Here is an 18644-nt window from a genome sequence, read left to right as displayed (position 1 = left end):
TGGTGAAAAATCATTGATGAACATATTGAAACCAATATTGAAAAAGTGTCGAAGTGCCAAAAACTGGTATTCGAAGAACTAAGTGGAGAAAACACCAGAGAAGGAACCATACTACAGCAAGGCAGTTTCCCTTAAACGGAAGGCATAGAGAGAGACACTCATGGCAGCGCACAGTCTAGTTCCGGATCTCCTAAAGGACTGTGTTGACGCTTTCTAGTTGGTGGTTTTTGCAGTATTTATCGAACCGTTATTCCCCTTTGAATCTTTAAAAAAGGTTGCAAGTCTGCTAGTTGACTTGCACACAGCTAGATGTTTTGTTTTTGTGGTCTTTTATTCGAATTGTAGTTGAAAGGCTAACTTGCTAGCAAACTAGCTAGCTAAATAATATCGATACATCAATCTGACCATTTTTAATTTTTAATTTCATCATTCTTTTTTATTGCGCTAGTCTTGCTATCTATTCATTTAAAGTGAGCATTCAGTTTCCCTCTGGACAGTGTCTTTAGCTAGCTAGCCATCAGTACGCGACCTGCCGGTACACGATCTGGAGGGAAGGGATTGGGGTCCCGTGTGTCTCAGTCTCTGAGCAGTGGGTCATCACCGACAAACGCGCTTGGTCTACACCGCTAATTGCTGGCCTAGAGACGGTGTGTCGAACTGTCACCATGCTTAAGACCCGCCAATGTTTACTTGGTATTCGCACTTTCCTCGGAGTTACGTCAAGAATATGGGGATTCATTCTATACATACTCAGGAAACACTTACGAACCGTGAGTAGAGTTTACTGAACTGTTCAAGATTCAAGATCAGTTTATTTTCCATGTATATGGTTGACACATACTAGGAATTTGACTTGGGTAATGGGATTCGCTGATGAAGACCACAGGGTGCAGGACAGGACAGTGCCCCCCCCCCTCTCAACCCTAACTCACCATCCTCCCACTTGAGCTATAATAGCCCACTGCTCGAGCCTATACCGACTGGCTCGATTTCTAGATTGTTTAGGCCAACTCTCATACAGTAATGTCGTGAATTAATGTGAACTCATGTTCATAGAGCATATGGGTAATGACCTAGTGCTGCTGGTGGAATAATGTTACATTCTTCCTTTCATGAGGAGTTTATTATGTCACATAATGGCCATGATTGGACTCTGGACTTTGGATCTGTAGCTACTTCGCCATTCCAGGTGAAGGCAGCATTGAAAATTCTGTACACATTTAGACATGGCCCTATGCTTTGCATTCTGATTTGTTAATGTGGCTCTAAAAAGTTATTGTCATATTTACTTTTCTTACCTTTTGTCTATGCAGGCATAGTTAGCAACACACTCAATCTGTGATTTCAGATTTTGTAAAGATCAAAGACAAATAACCCATTATGATTAGTTTTCTATAATCACTTAAAGTCGCACTGAAATGAAAAAAGCATTCTGTCCCATTTTGGTTCACATAATTGGTCATAGTGTTCACCTATTCAACAATGTATGCCCAAAAAATAACACAATTCTACAGCAGGTGTTATCAGCTCACAGTCCAAGCTATGGGATACTTAGGCCACTATACAGTATGTCTGCACAAAGGCCTCCCCATGAACTACCCAGTTGCCTTGCAGTGTTCTTCGCTGACCGTCTTTGACAGCTGGGGATTTGTTTGTGTGCTTACGTATGTGTGTGTTAATTATAGTTCCAGTGCAGGGGGCAGATTGAAGTGTGACTCCAGCAGGAGGTTCAATATACAGTCACTCACAAAATTATTGGCTAAAATTGAATGCTAAGGTAAGGACATATTTAGATGCAAAACATTGCATTCACTCCGCTTCTTAAGGGGTGTAAATCAGGCAAAATGTCACAAAAAATGGAATCCACACTCAAAAAGTGTATTTTAGATGCTCAGCTTTGCAGCTTTCTACAGTGTATAGCCTAAGTAATGGTTAAATACAGAGAAAGGCAAATTTATAACAGGGGAAGTTCAATTACAGCTGAACTTGACTGGTCCACACCTCTAAATTAGCATAGCCTTTTCCACCATTCAAACATTACCTACTCACTGAAGGAGGGGGTACAGGATGGGCTGTGCATTCAGAAATGTTAGCCTAATTTCTATCACGGTGCAAAGGTTGAGTCAATGTAACTGAAGAGTTAACGAAGATCATATTTTGTTAGTTATGAGCAATTTATAGGCTAGTATAGCTGCTGTCCCATATTTTGAACATTGCTCATTCATTACCGGTGTTGTTTATTTTGTCCCTCTTTTTTGCTCGTCTTAGGGTGGCAGGTGTCAATGTGTTAGAAAAGCAGAAGACTGACAACGGTGATGGTGTCATCGGAATTTCAAATCATGATCTAATTTGTCATATTTCGCTCTGGATATGTGCCATATACACTATTAAAGCCCGATGTTGTGGAAAGTGCAGCGGGCTATAAATGAAATACAAAGGGCTATAAATGAGCAAATAAATCCTTGATGGTGTCTTGATAATGTATTGGAAACTATTGCACAAACTCAGTAGGCTACCTTTTGATGCCTCTAACTTCCTTTTGAGACACACTCAGTTCATCAGTTGTAACTCTTGCTCATGTCCCTACAGGTAATCCAGTACCAAACAGTACGCTATGACACATTACCTCTCTCGCCCGTATCGAGAAACAGACTCAGTAAGTATCTTTTCCTCGACAGCCTACACAACATCGTTCAGGGGTCAGTGAAAGGGGCGGTGGCACATTTAGGGAATTTCAAATGTGTGTCTGTGTCTGTGCGTGCGTGTGTGTGTGTTTCACCTGTGTGGTACTGATATTGACTGGACTGTGGCTCTTGCTCTTCAGATGCTGTCAAGAGGAAGATTCTGGTGCTTGACCTGGATGAGACTCTGATTCACTCCCACCATGATGGTGTTTTGAGACCCACAGTGCGACCAGGCACTCCCCCAGACTTCATCTTAAAGGTAGGCTTACTGTGTAACTGCATGTTACTAATAGTTCACTTAAAATAGCCCACACTTCATTGTTTTATCTTCGCCTTGGATGCATTAGAAGCACACTATTGTAATCCAAGTAACCAAAGTCAGTAGCTGAAAACTGTCTGGAGCACTACTTCAGTCAAGGTTGTATATTTATATAACATAGTATAAATGTAATAACATACAATGTCAAAATGTATATGTCTTTATAAAACCTAAATATTTTTTCTCTCAAAGGTGGTAATCGACAAACATCCTGTCAGGTTTTTTGTACATAAAAGACCACATGTAGACTTCTTCCTGGAAGTGGTGAGTGTGTGTGTAATAGTCCTTTTTTTCTTTCTTGGGATCATCTTGCACAGATAAACATTGCAGAATTTACTTTGTGTAATATGGTAGATTTGTTTTACAAGGTTGTCTGTGAGCTAAAGTTTATGTTCTTTTTTTTCAGGTTAGTCAGTGGTATGAGCTGGTGGTTTTCACTGCTAGTATGGAAATATACGGCTCAGCAGTGGCTGACAAGCTAGACAAAAACAAGGGCATCCTCAAACGAAGATATTACAGACAGGTAAAGCCACTGACAAATTATTTTCTGAACATGTCCCTCCTTTTACTCCAATGTAATTTTAAATTGAATCCTGAAAGGACTGACACTCAATGACTGAACCACATTCAGAATCAGAATCACATTTCACACTTTTGGTGCATGCAATAAAAAGACAATAATAGACAACAATAGGCAGGACGTAAGAATAAGACAATACAGTGCAAAATATATAATGGCACAAGAAGTAAAGTAAACCAGAACCATCATGGACTGTTTACACAAACCAATAAATGGGTATCAGTAGATGGGGAGGGGACTTCGTCCTCCTTCCAATGGCAGATTCTTCATGCTTCTTTTTTCTTTCCTTTGTTTAGCACTGTACACTGGACCTTGGTAGTTATATTAAAGACCTATCTGTGGTGCACAATGATCTATCCAGTGTAGTCATCCTTGACAACTCGCCTGGAGCGTACCGCAGTCATCCAGGTGAGTAATTACCATGTTATAAGGAGTAGAAAAGTACTAATGAGAGTAAGACGAGGCTTTCAGTGTCCTTTTAACTCTTGTCTCACAGACAATGCAATACCCATAAAGTCGTGGTTCAGTGATCCAAGTGACACAGCTCTTCTTAACCTGCTACCCATGCTAGACGCACTAAGGTAGGTATCAAAAAAGCTGTCTTTACATGAACTACCAAGTTCAAAGGTGTGTTCAAAGAAAGAAAAAAAACAGAGGCAAACATTCATGATGAAAATGGTTTCTTTGAACGGCTTTTTAAGAACGTTCCAAATGGTTTGTGTTAAACATAAACAGACATGGTGACGAGAGCATGTGTAGCCCACTCACAGCTGCTTCTGTGATCAACAATGATCTTATGGATGATATATTTAGGATGTAGTCCTGCTAGTACATAGTGCTACAACTTTAACTTAACGTTAGTTGAAAGTGAAAGGCACTCTGGTATTCAATTCATTCAATTATACAAATCATGTTTCCCTCAGTCCAGCGTCCATTTTTGTTCACCGCAAATGACCTTTTCAGACCGTTCGTTTATGTTTGCGGCGAACACAAAGCTAACTGAAAAAAGTTTAAAATAGTTTGTGAACATTTGCTATGTTCAGTGAATTTGAGCGCACCCCAAGATCATCATAATCAATGTCCTGTTTATTTCTTCCCCTATCTCAGATTCACTTCAGATGTACGGTCGGTCCTCAGTCGAAACCTCCATCAGCATCGACTATGGTGATTCGTCAACTGGAACAAGTAGTTGTTGGCTCTGATTCCTGTTTTATAGAATGCCTTCTCTGCTGGTCATTGAACGCCCCCCTCCCCTTTGTCCATACTGTCGACCCCACATCTCCATGTGGTGCCTTTGAGAAGGGGAAGCCAGAGACTGGGGACATCAATGTGGAAGGGGGACAGAAACTGAAAACAAGCGGAGAGGCCGGCTTTCTTTTTCTTTTCCAAAATGGAAATTTTGCCTTACAGTCCTTGGATTCTAGGAGTGCATGTTGAGTGTGTTTGTGTAAATGTGTGGGAGTAAGCTGGCATTAGTCACATTCTTTTGAGGTAAAACATGAAATCTTTTTTCAACTATTTACATGGAAATACTGAAGACATGAAAGACTATGAAGCCTGTCCCTTCCCTCCCAGTCCTGTCCATTGATTTGATTTCTGGCCTTTACAACTAAAATGTTCCATCTCAGCCTGTGATGCCTGTTAACACTTCCGAAAAATGTCTCTATTCCATGGCTCTCGTCCACTCTTGTCACCTACCTGCTCAGGTAAAATGTCACATCAGAAGACATGTTTTGGTTTAAAACTACAGTGTAACAATCATGTTGATCTGAATATCAGTATCACAGTTGGGATGTGTTCAGTTTGGCTCTTGCATTACTGGAATGTATCGATTTTTGACTTGTACATGTATATGAAATGACAAGAATTTCATCCATTTGAAGAAATCCTTTCTATTTTCAAATCTTTGTCTATTTTCTACTCAGCGGTTAATTGAAAGTGATTGTTATGTTAACTGGGAATTCATTTTTTACAGAAATATCTGCATCCCTATTAATTAATAATGAGTGAGACAACTTTAAAACTTGCTTAAAGTTGCTATAAACAAGACTGGTGTCCACAATGAAAGTATTTTACTTGCAATTTACCATCACATTAGTGATTTGCACATTTCCCGTGTGTGTGTGTGTGTGTGTGTGTGTGTGAGTGAGTGAAAAAAAACCATTTTCACATCTGCGTTCCCTGTACGTACACCATTTATCATATTTACTTTAATGTACCCAAACATCCCAGCCCAAATAACCCAGGGTTATTGTCATAAAGACATGAATATTAGTGTTTCAAATAAAATGCTTGGTACCATAGTCTTGTGATTGATCGGTTTTATATTATATGTTTTTTTCATCATAATGAGTTGAAAGCAGAGCCCAAGAGAAGCCCAATGGACTTTAAATTGCATAATACGTGTACATATACTAGTCTCGCGATGCCAGACTTACTTGCAAGGGAAAATACATATGCGAGGAGACATCACGAGACTAAGGAGACCTGTCACGTACTCTTCTAGGATTGGATCTCTCCGCGTCAAAACACCTGACGTCACAGTTTGCCTGTAACAACCACAACAGTGTTCAGGTAGTTAATGTTCAGCTAGCTAGCCAACGTGATCGTGACACAGCTAGAACACCATTCAGTAAGAGAAATTAAGTTTTGTAGGTTGTGTAAGCTGCAACAATGAAGTTCGTGTACAAAGAGGAACACCCGTTTGAGAAGAGGAGGTCGGAGGGGGAGAAGATAAGGAAGAAGTATCCAGACAGAGTGCCAGTGAGTTGTCAATTTACTAGCTAGCTAGCTAACGTTAGCTACAGGGTTGGTTTGAAATAGTTGCTTGTTGACGTCAGTTAGCTAGCTAACTAGATTATTTGGTAGCTACATAAAGACACAAGAAAGAAAGGTGACAGTGTCCCAAGTTGCTTGTTCCTTTCGTTTTTTTCTTCCTCCATATTTATCTAATGTCATCACCATGATTAATAGGCTTTATTTTGGGGGGAGGGGGAGGAGGAGCAGTTGAGTGAGATGTTTTGCCTGTTAGCTCATAATTGTGTCAGCTACTGCGACTGATTTGCAGGTCATAGTGGAGAAAGCGCCCAAAGCCAGGATAGGTGACCTGGACAAGAAGAAGTACCTGGTACCCTCTGACCTCACAGGTGACATGCTGTATATAATATCTTATCTACTGCTGTCTGTTGGAAGACCTGCACATTTGGGTTTGGGGTTTGATACTAAATAAATGTCACTTGCTTCTATGTATTACATTTACATTTTCATGTGTTCACTTGTATTTGAGTTCTACTCCTGTCCAGATTAATCATTCTAAATGTGACCTTGTTTGAAGTGACCGACCTTGTTTCCTCAGTTGGCCAGTTTTATTTCCTCATTCGGAAGAGGATTCACCTTCGAGCTGAGGATGCCCTGTTCTTCTTCGTCAACAATGTAATTCCTCCAACATCAGCTACTATGGGACTTCTGTACCAGGTACATCAACTAGAATACAACAGAGCAGATTATAAAGCTACTTTATTGTTCTGGCTAGGCTTACATTTCCTCACCTCAAATGGTTAAGGCTGCAGTATGTACGATTTTAGGAAAATTTTAATAAGGATGGGAATTATAGAGTAACTCACGATACAATAACCTTACTATATTTTGCCCCCATACCGATGGTATCATGATACAGCGTTTCTGCAATAATGGAAACATTCTGAGACAATTCATCAACGATACATCACAATATCTGTGTTGACTGAAGAAAAAATACCACTATTAAGGCAAAAAACAGGAATTATGTTTTTTATTAATTCACTGCAGAATTGTTGTCGCTGGTTGCAGTGAAAAATGAAACAAACAATACACAATGTTTCTGCTGGTATGGTTTTGCCCTGGTGTGGGGCTACGGCAAAATCCTTGCCACCACACCATACATTTGATTAAAAAAACAATAATACAATTAGGCTATATACTGTAATAATGTCGTGCCCGCATTTTTATTTTCAACAATAGCATGGGCTGCGCGCTCCGCGAATGCTGCTTTCTGTGGTCAACTCAAAAGACTTTGCGTTTACACCTACGTTGTTTAGTCCGGACTTTCAGACTTTCCAGTTTGATCTGAACCAAATTGACAGGTGTGAAACCTCCTGGACCACGGTGCGCGGATCAAAGACTCGGTCTTTGGTCCGACCTCAAGAGGTGGTCTCGGCTCGAACCAAGGTTCGCTGCTGCCTAATGTAAAATCAAAGGTTTGCACTTTCGGATCAAACAGATGCGCGTGCATCCACAAACCAATCAGTGTCAAGTATAGGGAGACGCACCGCCATGCAAGCGATGACGACATAATGTAGGTCTGCCACCAAAAATCCTTTGGTCCGCTGGTGTGAAAGCGAAAGTTATGGAGCTAATCAATAAAAAATAACATGTGAAAGCGCCAAACGGGATTCTGGTTTGAGCTTGGCACCACCACACCAAGAGATCAATTCCACAGAAAACACTGATACATTACATCTTTCTTACTCTGAGCTTAGTGTATCTTACATACATACACACTGACTGCAACTTGTCCATGTGTGCTGATATTGTCTTTGCCTTGATATCGATATTTGGTGCCGCATATCGATAATTGTATCACAAGAGGCAACTTACAATACAATAATCACTGTATCAATATTTTTGTCCCACCCCTAGATTTTAAATGTTAAAATGTTTCTATATTGCTATGATACATCTAGAGAGGGAAAGTGATCGTTGTTCTCTGAAAAACACATCTTTGTAGACTGCTGTTTGGCTCTGCTACAGCTAGTCTGGGCCCATTCACTTTTCTTTTTAGATCCGGTCTAAGGCAGGTCTAAGGCAAGGTTTCAGCCGCCTGATGCATGGATGTATAGCCGGATGTGCCTCGGAATCAAACAGTGCTCCCAAAAACTTGTCGATAAAATTTCTGATGCAAAACCGTTGTAGTGGCTTCAAAGATGTATCTGGATGATCTGGCAAGTTTCTTCAAGTACTTCTTGGAATACTTTGTTTGGTATGTCCATGTTTTATTTTATCTCATAGCGGCAAACCGGATGATACCTGATACAAAACAGGATGAACAGTACCCAGACAGTATCAGATGACTGTTTTGGAGAGGCGGGCTCTAGACAGGATGGGAATCTAATAGTGAATGGAAACCAGGCTTTCCTCCACCTGACATGAGGCTCACTATAGCAACGATAATTATTATTATTAATTTGGTGTTGAGTCGACCCCAGAGCATAAAAAAAAAGGATTGGAGGCATGGCCACACCACACAAGTGTGCATGCCGATGAGATCCAATCAGCAATACAGGGGATTCATCTATGACTTTATGGATACCCAAACCACAAAACCGTGAGATCGAAGGAGACAGAGTTGAACTTGGCAGAGGGAATTTGCCCTTGTTACTAGCCTGCAACTAGCTTGGAGGAGGGTCGTAGCGTAGAAGTTACTGCTTGGTCTGTATTAGTCTATGTTATCTGCTTTTTCTTGTACTAAGTCTCCATATACATTGTAACCACCCTCTCCTACATTCTGTTCAACTCTGTTTTAATTTCTCCGCCAGGAACATCATGAAGAGGATTTTTTCCTCTACATTGCCTACAGTGATGAAAGTGTCTACGGAGGCAGCCAAACAGAAGTTATCTAACCACCATTCAACACACAAGGTGTTTGACTTCCCACCGTCTCAAAACACACAAAATAAAGTTGCTTTAAGTGTTCGCCACAAATGTCAAATGCACTTTGAATCCCTCTTGCCCCTTTTGCCTTTCCTATTTTTCCATTGAATTGCATTATAAAGGCACCCTTATGTGCCTCTGTAGTGGTTGTCCACAATATCTCTATGCTTTCTGTAATTTTTTCAGGTATATCTCTATGCTTTCTGTAATGTTTTCAGGTACAGTTAATTCCCGAACACCTAGCATGTTGGAGGGAGCTTGTGGCAGAGAAGCCGGTTACTCAACAGTTTTTATTACTGGAGGAAATTGTTTATTATTGATACATAGAATGATGCATACTTTAGAGCCAAATTAATAGGAAATTGTAAATAAGCAGTTGTATTCATTTGTAAAGATAGATGTGAAAAATCCATCTTACCCTCTCAATAATACATTTTTGTATTTTTCTTTTCCCACTCATGTCTGAGTGTCATGATTAAATGTATTTAGTTGGGGAAAGTCATTGATGTTTTTAAGTTTGTTTATGTTTTTATTACATGGCTAAACGTCTGAAAACTTCAATTTGTGACCACTAAATAAACACAAAGAAAAATGTCTTTGTGCATTATGTTTATATGCACAAATTCTTATGTGGGCATGTGATTTTGTACTTGCATGCAATGAGAGCCACCAAATGTTACTAATCAATGGAAAAACAAATCCACCACCAATTTCAGTTATATATTGATGTATTGAAAATTAGAAGGATTGGGTGAGGTCTAACCCTAATCCTAACCCTAATCCTAACCCTAACCCTAAATTCCCCCATCTAAGTCTCCTCACCAACTCCGTAGCCTACTTGCGTCCTCACCTCTCTCCCTGATTCCAAGTTCCCCTCATCATTCCTCTTCTCGTTCTAGCAATCTTTTTATTTTAATCATGCTGGCAATTGATTTTGCTACCTCCGCTGAAATGAAACTGAAATGACTTTGGCCTGCTTTAGTGCTTAGGGTTCCAACTGGTTTGTCATTGATATGGTCTGATTAGAAGCTGCTGTGAACCAGTTCCGTTCTATTGACTCTTGAAAGCAACATTTAGCCTACTGTGATTGTGCATGGGAAAAATAAAATGAAACGAAATGTCAAATAAGAGCATATAAGTAAAACAAAATGTTAAATGAGAGCTATGAGTTTGTCCATATTCTTGCATGAAGATAGGCTACTGCACAAGTCATACCACTATTCACAACCAACGAAGGAAGCACAGCTTTGTGAGTGAGCCTGCCTTAATTTCCTGCATTGGGTTGAGTAGACAAGGCTACTGGCTAATAATAAGATGACATATTCTTTAATCTGGTCCAATCAGGTCTCCTGTCTTTAACCTGGGTTGTTACACAATGTATTTTAACAGTACTTCTTCATTATTACCTCCTCCCCAGCGACAGCGCAGTGTACTGTACATGCTGACGACATGCATTCATGGGCTGAGGTATGTGCTATGCGAGAGTCCTTTCTGATTTAATCTGTTTTGACATGTTTCAAAATGTTTTTACATGGTTTATTAAATGGACACAATAGTATGAAAAATTGAATGAACAGATTCTGCTCAGTACCCCAAGCCTGCCATCTCGGCATCGGCTGAGTATTTCAACCATGTGCTCCCTTATTTTTGTACCCTAGTGAAACGGGAAAGCATTGTAGGCTACTATGTAGTTCCCTACCTTATAAGAGTTTAATTTAAAAGAATAGTTAGGGCTTAGGAATAAGCAGCAAGGCATTATTTACATTATTTTTGGTGACACATGGGTGTTGGGTAGAACCATGGATGTATGTTACACTCTTGTACAGTAGGGGGCGGTATGCACCTTGAAGTTGTTTGCGATCCGCCGTAAACTCGGAGAAGAAGAAGACGAAGCTAGCTACACACAGCAGATCAGCTAACGTTTATCGGCGAACGCGGGCTACATGCTCGGGGACATTTCTTGTAATTCGTGGCAGATCAGCCAAATCTGATCCTGACACTTTAAAATGCACCGTGCGTAGTGGCTAGCTAATGTTGGTCATGCTTACACAGCCGGTTGTTGTTAGCTTCAAGTCACCGTGTTGACTTTAAATCATTCAAGTTTGCTGACACCACGTAGCGCTTCTGACACTGGACTAGCTAGCTAGCACCGCAAACGAGCTTGACGGTGGCTAAGTAGCTAGCTAGCTAGCTAAGTATCTTCAATTTCAACTCCGATATACTTTGACATGGTAAGTTGAGAATGTTATGACAATAGCTATCGTGACCTGAGTGTGTGGTATTGCATTTAGGCGTTTATACGTAGCTAACGTTAGCTTTCGACTGGTGACGTAGCTATCATTATTGTTTATTAGTTTATTTGATCTTGTTATAAACTCAAATTTTAAACAACCCATATTTTGTATCATATTTGTATCTTTGTAGGCTTTCATAATGTGAGATTTTTACGGGAAACTATTAGCTAGGGTTCCGCAACTCTGCTTTACTTTGCTAGCCATGTTATGATGTTTGTTTGACATTAAATACTGAACTAATAACAGTTCGTGGTTCTATTAACGTTTGTCATACTGTTTCAGAACAGAACCTCTCTGTGCGATTATAAATTAAAGACTCGGAATGCTATAGGTAATACCTATTGCAGTAGCCTACAGTATAACGTAAAAAAAAAACGTGCTCATTTTCTTTCCCTGACATCTTGTCTGTTTTCAGCTGGCCCCCCCAATTCCTACAATTATGCCAGCTGTACTGGAGAGGCCTAAACTGTCCAATGCCATGGCCCGTGCCTTGCACAAACACATCATGAGAGAGAGGGAGCGCAAGAGACAAGGTGAGAGGAACTATTTAACATGCATATTAGTATTCTATACTCCTCCCGTAAACTGTGATATAATCCATCTAGCCCTGAACATCACTACATATTGCAATCCTGCATGTTTGCCACAGAGGAAGAAGAAGTGGACAAAATGATGGAGCAGAAACTAAGGGAGGAGGAGGAAAGGAAGATGAAGAAGGAGATAGAGGAGAGAATGTCTTTGGAGGAGACAAAAGAACAGGTCAGTAATTAAAGTTGCAACTGACGGGAAACTGCCCAGAGGTAAGTTTTTCTTACCATTTGTTCAATGTCTTTAATATGTTAATGTTTTAATTACATGCTTCTTGCATGTCTCTAGATCTCAATGTTGCCCAGTGTCTATTAGCCTCTGTTCCTCTTGAAAAATCTAGATTATGAAGATGGAGGAGAAGCTTCAGGGGCTTCAGGAGGAGAAACACCAGCTCTTCCTTCAGCTGAAGAAGGTGCTTCACGAGGAAGAGAAAAGACGACGAAAAGAACAGAGGTAAAGGCCTTTTCTTCCTGATTTTCTTTACTGGAGATCGGAGATTTCTTTAAGAGGAATTCATTGTATTTTCCCATTCCTGTTTTGCAGTGATATGACAACTCTGACTTCAGCCTCCTACCAGTCCAGCATGGCTGGCCACTCAGGTCAACACTTACTAAGCATGCAAGGTGAATCATTCATGTGTTTCTATTTTGTATTCATGTCAGTACATATGTAACTGTAATGAGGAGGCTAGAGTAGTCGTCGAGTAATGAAACTCACTCCCCTAGTATAAATACTGTCCGGCTGCGTCATCGAATAGCTAGCCTTTTGGTGCCGTAGCGGGATAGATCGGTGTCTCGCAAAACAGAAAAGAGCTCAGAAAATCATTGCTTTGAATCCCACCCCGGGAAATCCCTTAACATGGGGCAAACAAACGAGTGACACAGCAAAGCACAACACAGAGCAAAATGAAGTCCTTCACACATACATATGTATATTGTGGAAGATAAATATGTGGAAGAAATGGTGTTCATTCAACTAGAATTTTTGCATTGCTGGTGTTACTTGTTTTAGTTACACTATCAGTTCAGAGTATGTGCACACATTGGCCAAAAAATAATCACAGATATTGAACTCTCTTTTTATATTCATCTATTTCATCTCATCAGCCAATCAAATTAGCCATGGCCGACCTGCTGTTCTGTTAGGGGAACGCAATAAACAGCTCTTCCAGTCACCCGTCATTCCGGTAAGTTAACGATTTTACAGTAAGTCTTCCCATTTTTAACATTAGTAACACACAACTGATTCTGATTCTGAACTTGGTGAGCTGTGTATCATGTCAATGTCAACTGACCTATGTAGGTGTCTATCCATTTTTCTTGCATATTGCTTTTAATGATATAACTTAATAGTAATGGACTGCATGCCGTACTACTTCCATGTCCTGAAGTTTCTTGGTCTTTTACAGGGTCGTCATTTCCAGACCCAGCTGGGGATGAGCACGGGGGGCTCTGAGCACGGTCAGTACTCCACCAGCCAGGCAGCACATGGGCCCTACGGACTGACCCAGCCACAGCACGCCTCTCCCTTTGCCCCCAGCCAGCCTGCTCCTGTCAGCTATGCCAGCAGCTCTCAGCTCAGAGGTCAGTGTTTGTAGCTTGAATAAGGATCTGTAACGACGTTGCTTAGGTTTTATTGGTTGTTACAAGAACCAAGGTCATACCCTGTATGCTTTTATGTCAGAAAATCTTGAATACTATGTTTACGTACTGTCAGTTATCTTGAAAAGATCTTTTCTCATGTTTTTTCCTCTTTGTCCAGGGGCCTCTGCATTTCAAGCTATGCAGTACATGCCACACCAGCAGCAGGCCTATGCTGTACATGGACACTTTACCTCTCAACCAGGTCAGTTCAGCTTGTGTTTCTGTAGCATACACTGTCCTGAGTCTTCAAAGCACAAGCACTCTCACTGAAACATATACTGTAGCCCCCTTAACACCTCACCTTAATTTGTCTTACATTTTATGCCCCCCCCCCCCCTCTTTTTCTGCAGGATTCATACCGAGTGCAGGGATCCCTTTACAGAAGCAGCTGGAGCATGCCAATCAGCAATCTGGCTTCACTGACTCAGTAAGTCCATTGAGCTATAATCTAGGTACCATGCCACAGAGATTTAACATAAATACCACTTTGCTGGGTTTGGCTGTTATCAAATGGCTCATGAACATGGTCTGCTGGGTTCTGCTGGTTTTTAGAGCACTCTAAGGCCCATGCACCCCCAGGCTATCCATGTGAGTGCAGCAGGCCTTCTTCCCACCCCATCCGTTGCAGTGCAAATCCCATCTGCCAAGGTCAGAACTTAAATTCTCCATACCATTATCTGTTCACACGAATCGCAACTTCATCTTCAACTGTGTCTATTACGACACATATCTCTCCTCATTTATGATATTATTGCCCCCCCAACACCCACCGTGGACAGTCTGGTTTGCCATATGCCCAGCTGCCCCGTCCAGCCTCTCCAGGGAGCTTCACCCATGGGACTCCCCCACAGCAGGCACACTCTGTGAGTGTCCTACCATCCCCACCACCAATGTTTTTGCAGACTATGGCTCACCACCTCTGGTGTGAAGCCTGCAAAAATTAAATGGACAGTCCATCAATCAAATGAAATGTTTTGAATTGATCACAAAAATATTGTATTATATAATGATGGATTAGCTTCATGAAACCATCCTGATCGCGCAAGCTCAAATTCTGTTTCTCTACACCGATCAGTCTGGCAACTCTCAAAAGCAACCAGTTTGTGTGCTTAGCCAACGTTTTGCCGGTCCAATCAGCGTCCAGTTTAGTTTCTGATAAAAATCATAACAATGGCTCTGCACTTGAGGCTGATGCTGCAGATCAGCACTGGAATCAGAACTTACAAATTACTGAATCCAATTATTGACACAGAGGAAAAGGTTTTCGCTCTTCGCTCAACTGGCCACGCTTGCTAATAACTTTTATCGACACCACCTCGAGAACAAACGGTTTGTATGGCTGCGTGGCCAGATTGATCCGTGGAGAAAAACGGAATGTGAGCTCAGGCTAATGATGGATACAGTCTGATACAGTTTGTAATGAATTTGACACACCTGAACTGATGTGCTTATGTTCTCTCCTAGGCATCATTTCAGAGCTCTCCCCAACCTGCTCCTCGACATGCCTACCTCTCTCACAGCCAAGCAGGCCAGAGGTTCTATCACCACAGCAAGTAAACCGATGACCAGCCATTAGAGATTGACCCAATTCTCATACAGATTTAACAGCTTAAGTCTGACTGCAGGATTGCTCAAATGCAGTTCTTTACGATGACTATTGTCAATATTCACAAGCATGTTTTAATCCGTCAGTATCTCAATTAGGGCTGCCCCCGAGCAAAGATTTTTCTAGTCGACTAGTAGTCGTTAGGTCAAGCCATTAGTCGACTTATGATATAATTTTTAATTTGATTTTTTTTGTGTGTGGCATCAGAAATGGTTTGAGTTCCAGGGCTGAGAAAGAATGTTATAAGTAACATTGTTTGCAGAGCAGAGAAAATTACACCATAGGCTTTCTCAGTGAGGTGCCAGTAATGGGGGATATATCTTGTAAAAAGAGAAATCGCACACTCTGTCTCGAGATGCAGCAAGTTTTAATATGACAACATTTTGGCCATTAAATCACTTGCTCTAGAGCAATCTAGAGCGTGTGGTTTCTCTTTTTACTATCTAAGTAACATTGTTAACACTACTACATTACAGATAAATACAAAACTTTTATTTTATATTTACAAGCACATGCACGAAGCGAGACGCCTGTTAACGGCAATGCTAACGGCAAGAGCGGTAAGGATCGTGAATGTGTCAGAATAACCAGTAAGGAGACTGAACATTTTAATTTATTTCAACATACACAGTATAACACCACACAGGTTATAAACTTGTAACACCAACACTTATAAAACAAATGATAAATAAAAAACTGCCTTTTGTTAAAAACCAGAAACCAAAAATGTTGGCCGTGTAGATGAAATTGAGGCTGGGGAGTCATCTTTGCAATATACTGTAGTGGATGTGTCCATGTAGAGAAATGCACATGAAGTTCAACATGCAGTAAGTGAGGTAATTTAGCTTCCCCAGTCCCCACGAACACATGTATAAGCCTAATAGTGAATATGACAACAACAATTTATTTAGCTGCATATAGCCTACACACTTGAAATGATCCCACACTAGATGATTTCCCGCCCGACATAGTCTAATAACTTTTTAACGACAAGGTGACTGACCGACGAAGGAACTTTGTCGACGAAGGCTCTTCTCATCAACAAATGATTTGGTCGACTAATAGGGGGCAGCCCAGATAAGCTTTCCTTTCCATACAGGATATGACTCAACCATGAGATATGATAAAGTAGATTCAGGAATATGATGTGCATTCCAAACAATTGTCTATGTTGATGTTTTACCAAAACTTGCCAAACTTGATAATTAGTACTTTCCTTATGAAATACTAATATTTTGCATTTACAGTATTTGACTACTTTTTAATGTTGAAACGTAAACCCTTCTCAGGGCCCATGGAAGAGTTTAGTCACCAGATGGACACTCTTCTAGACACATATTTGTGGAAGCCATATTTTCTATTTAAGGTTTTAAATGGAAAAAATGTTTTACACCTAATTTTATTAAATTGCACTTGATACCAAAACATGGAATCTGTTTTATTTTAATTATGTGAAATTATATGGAAATGCATTGTGTTTTGTATGACATATCTTTAAAAATAGGCTATATGAGCCCTTGTGCAGAAACAGTACCATCAAAATATCCATAATGTATTTTTGTGTTCACACATACAGTACAACTTGAAGATGGATGTCACATCGTAAATTTGATTACTATAGGGATTGCTGGAAGATTTGGCAAATGACACATCATCCACAATTGAAAAAAAAATGCATGAAAGTACAATACTGGGATTTTCTTTTCTTTTTTCTTAGACCACCCAAAAAAGTTGTATAAAGCCATTTATCTGGGCAGTAAGTATTTATTTGCTCATGAAAACACTATAACATTAGAATAAACACAAATAAACATATATACTTCAGTCATTTTCCTGAAGGTACAGCATGATGAATCAAAATCTGTTTATATTTCTCAGAATTCATTATTACATTGATTTTAGTAGAATAACCCCCTGAAATGCACCATGAGGCCGTGAGAGAACCGCCACTGTTTCACAGTAGGCTGCAGACATGCATCAATGTACTTATCGCCAACTCTTCTTCTGACATTCTGGCTTCTTTGTGAACCAAAACATTTCAATAAAATTGATACAGCTTAGTATCGCGATTTTTATTGATTTCCCAGCCCCTCGTATCGATATAACAAAAAAAAGTTTTTTTGTTTTTTTTTGCACAAGGAAAATACATAAGACAGAATAGATATACAGTTAAGCCGGAAAGTCTGCACATTCCTTCACTTTTTCCACATTTTGATACGTTACAGCCTTATTCCAATTTTTTTTCTCATCAATAACCCATAATGACAAAGTGCAAAACGTTTTGTAGAAATTTGGTATTAAATATAAAACACTGAAATATCATGTGCATATGTATTCACACCCTTTACACAGTACTTTTTTTGAAGCACCGTTGGCAGCAATTACAGCCACAAGTCTTCTTGGGTATGACGCTACAAGGTTGACATTGGCACAACTATTTTTGGGCAATTTCTCCCATTCTTCGCGGCAGATCCTCTCAAGCTCCATCAAGTTAGATGGGGGGTGTCGGTGCACAACCATTTTCAGGTTTCCAGAGATGTTCAATCGGGTTCAAGTCTGGGCTCTGGCTGGGCCACTCAGACATTCACAGACTTCCTGAAGATACTCCTTTGTTATCTTGGCTGTGTGCCTAGGGTCATTGTCTTTATGGAAGGTGAACCTTCACCCCAGTCTGAGGTCCAGAGAGTTCTCCCGGTTTGAGAGTCCTCTAGGTGCCTTTTGGCAAACTCCAAGCGGGCTGTGATGTGCCTTTTACTAAGGAGTGGCTTCCATCTGGCCACTCTACCATGAAGGCTTGATTGATGCTGCCTGGATGGTTGATCTTCTAAAAGGTTCTCCCATCTCCACAAGGATACGCTAGAGCTCTTGTCAGAGTGACCCTTGGGTTCCTGCTCACCTCCCTGGCCGAGGCCTGTCTTCCCCGATCGCTCGGTTTGGCCAGGCGGCCAGTTGCAGGAAGACCTGTGGTGGTTCCAAACTTATGGTGGCCACTGTTCTCTTTGGGACCTGTAAAGCTGCAGAATTTTTTCCATACCCTTCTCCAGATCTATGCCTTGACACAATCCTGTTTCTGAGGTCTGCAGAAAATTCCTTTGACACCATGGCTTGGAGTTTGCTCTGATACACTGTCAACAGTGGGACCTTATATAGACAGGTGTTGGCAATCCCCAATCATGTCCAATCAATTGAATTTACCACAGGTGGACTCCAATTAAGTTGTAGAAACATCTCAAGCAGTATCA

The 18644-nt window shown here is 40.6% G+C and overlaps 3 protein-coding genes across 6 annotated transcripts; all 3 read left to right on the top strand.

Annotated features, from left to right (window-relative positions):
* Window positions 1-194: 194 nt before the first annotated feature.
* On the top strand, window positions 195-5809 carry ctdnep1a (CTD nuclear envelope phosphatase 1a). 3 transcript variants are annotated; one of them, XM_084449323.1, is made up of 9 exons: window positions 195-770; window positions 1686-1777; window positions 2269-2656; window positions 2825-2943; window positions 3196-3267; window positions 3410-3526; window positions 3880-3991; window positions 4080-4164; window positions 4691-5809. In XM_084449323.1, exons 3-9 carry the CDS (start codon window positions 2578-2580, stop codon window positions 4749-4751), a joined length of 645 nt encoding a protein of 214 aa, XP_084305449.1. In that variant the 5' UTR covers window positions 195-770; window positions 1686-1777; window positions 2269-2577; the 3' UTR covers window positions 4752-5809. The 3 variants fall into 3 exon arrangements, with proteins under 3 accessions (XP_084305449.1, XP_084305447.1, XP_084305448.1); XM_084449321.1 differs by lacking the exon at window positions 1686-1777 and having other exon boundaries at window positions 2590-2656; XM_084449322.1 differs by having other exon boundaries at window positions 642-770; window positions 1118-2656.
* A 347-nt stretch (window positions 5810-6156) lies between these two features.
* Window positions 6157-9867, top strand: LOC311318108 (gamma-aminobutyric acid receptor-associated protein). 2 transcript variants are annotated; one of them, XM_084449328.1, is made up of 5 exons: window positions 6157-6346; window positions 6651-6729; window positions 6939-7057; window positions 9157-9259; window positions 9490-9867. In XM_084449328.1, exons 1-4 carry the CDS (start codon window positions 6257-6259, stop codon window positions 9238-9240), a joined length of 372 nt encoding a protein of 123 aa, XP_084305454.1. In that variant the 5' UTR covers window positions 6157-6256; the 3' UTR covers window positions 9241-9259; window positions 9490-9867. The 2 variants fall into 2 exon arrangements, with proteins under 2 accessions (XP_084305454.1, XP_084305453.1); XM_084449327.1 differs by having other exon boundaries at window positions 9157-9867.
* A 1324-nt stretch (window positions 9868-11191) lies between these two features.
* gps2 (G protein pathway suppressor 2) lies at window positions 11192-17395 on the top strand. The gene is made up of 12 exons (XM_084450130.1): window positions 11192-11502; window positions 11981-12098; window positions 12215-12324; window positions 12494-12606; window positions 12697-12776; window positions 13260-13339; window positions 13562-13736; window positions 13915-13998; window positions 14147-14223; window positions 14349-14444; window positions 14576-14659; window positions 15261-17395. Exons 1-12 carry the CDS (start codon window positions 11500-11502, stop codon window positions 15351-15353), a joined length of 1113 nt encoding a protein of 370 aa, XP_084306256.1. The 5' UTR covers window positions 11192-11499; the 3' UTR covers window positions 15354-17395.
* The last annotated feature ends 1249 nt before the right edge of the window (window positions 17396-18644 follow it).

Source organism: Borostomias antarcticus (assembly GCF_949987555.1).
Source record: "Borostomias antarcticus genome assembly, chromosome: 15".
Lineage (NCBI taxonomy): Eukaryota > Metazoa > Chordata > Actinopteri > Stomiiformes > Stomiidae > Borostomias > Borostomias antarcticus.
This window is presented reverse-complemented; position numbering and strand designations above follow the sequence as displayed.

What these genes read in the sequence shown, in the direction of transcription:
- LOC311318108 (XM_084449328.1), top strand. Translation starts at nt 6,257, where the DNA reads ATGAAGTTCGTGTACAAAGAGGAACACCCGTTTGAGAAGAGGAGGTCG. An exon ending in AGTATCCAGACAGAGTGCCA is followed by an intron (nt 6,347 to 6,650) that starts GTGAGTTGTCAA and finishes ACTGATTTGCAG; the next exon opens with GTCATAGTGGAGAAAGCGCC. An exon ending in CTATGGGACTTCTGTACCAG is followed by an intron (nt 7,058 to 9,156) that starts GTACATCAACTA and finishes TTTCTCCGCCAG; the next exon opens with GAACATCATGAAGAGGATTT.
- gps2 (XM_084450130.1), top strand. An exon ending in ACACTTACTAAGCATGCAAG is followed by an intron (nt 12,777 to 13,259) that starts GTGAATCATTCA and finishes TCATCTCATCAG; the next exon opens with CCAATCAAATTAGCCATGGC. An exon ending in ACACTTTACCTCTCAACCAG is followed by an intron (nt 13,999 to 14,146) that starts GTCAGTTCAGCT and finishes CTTTTTCTGCAG; the next exon opens with GATTCATACCGAGTGCAGGG.
- ctdnep1a (XM_084449321.1), top strand. Translation starts at nt 666, where the DNA reads ATGCTTAAGACCCGCCAATGTTTACTTGGTATTCGCACTTTCCTCGGA. An exon ending in CCCCAGACTTCATCTTAAAG is followed by an intron (nt 2,944 to 3,195) that starts GTAGGCTTACTG and finishes TTTCTCTCAAAG; the next exon opens with GTGGTAATCGACAAACATCC. An exon ending in TAGACTTCTTCCTGGAAGTG is followed by an intron (nt 3,268 to 3,409) that starts GTGAGTGTGTGT and finishes CTTTTTTTTCAG; the next exon opens with GTTAGTCAGTGGTATGAGCT.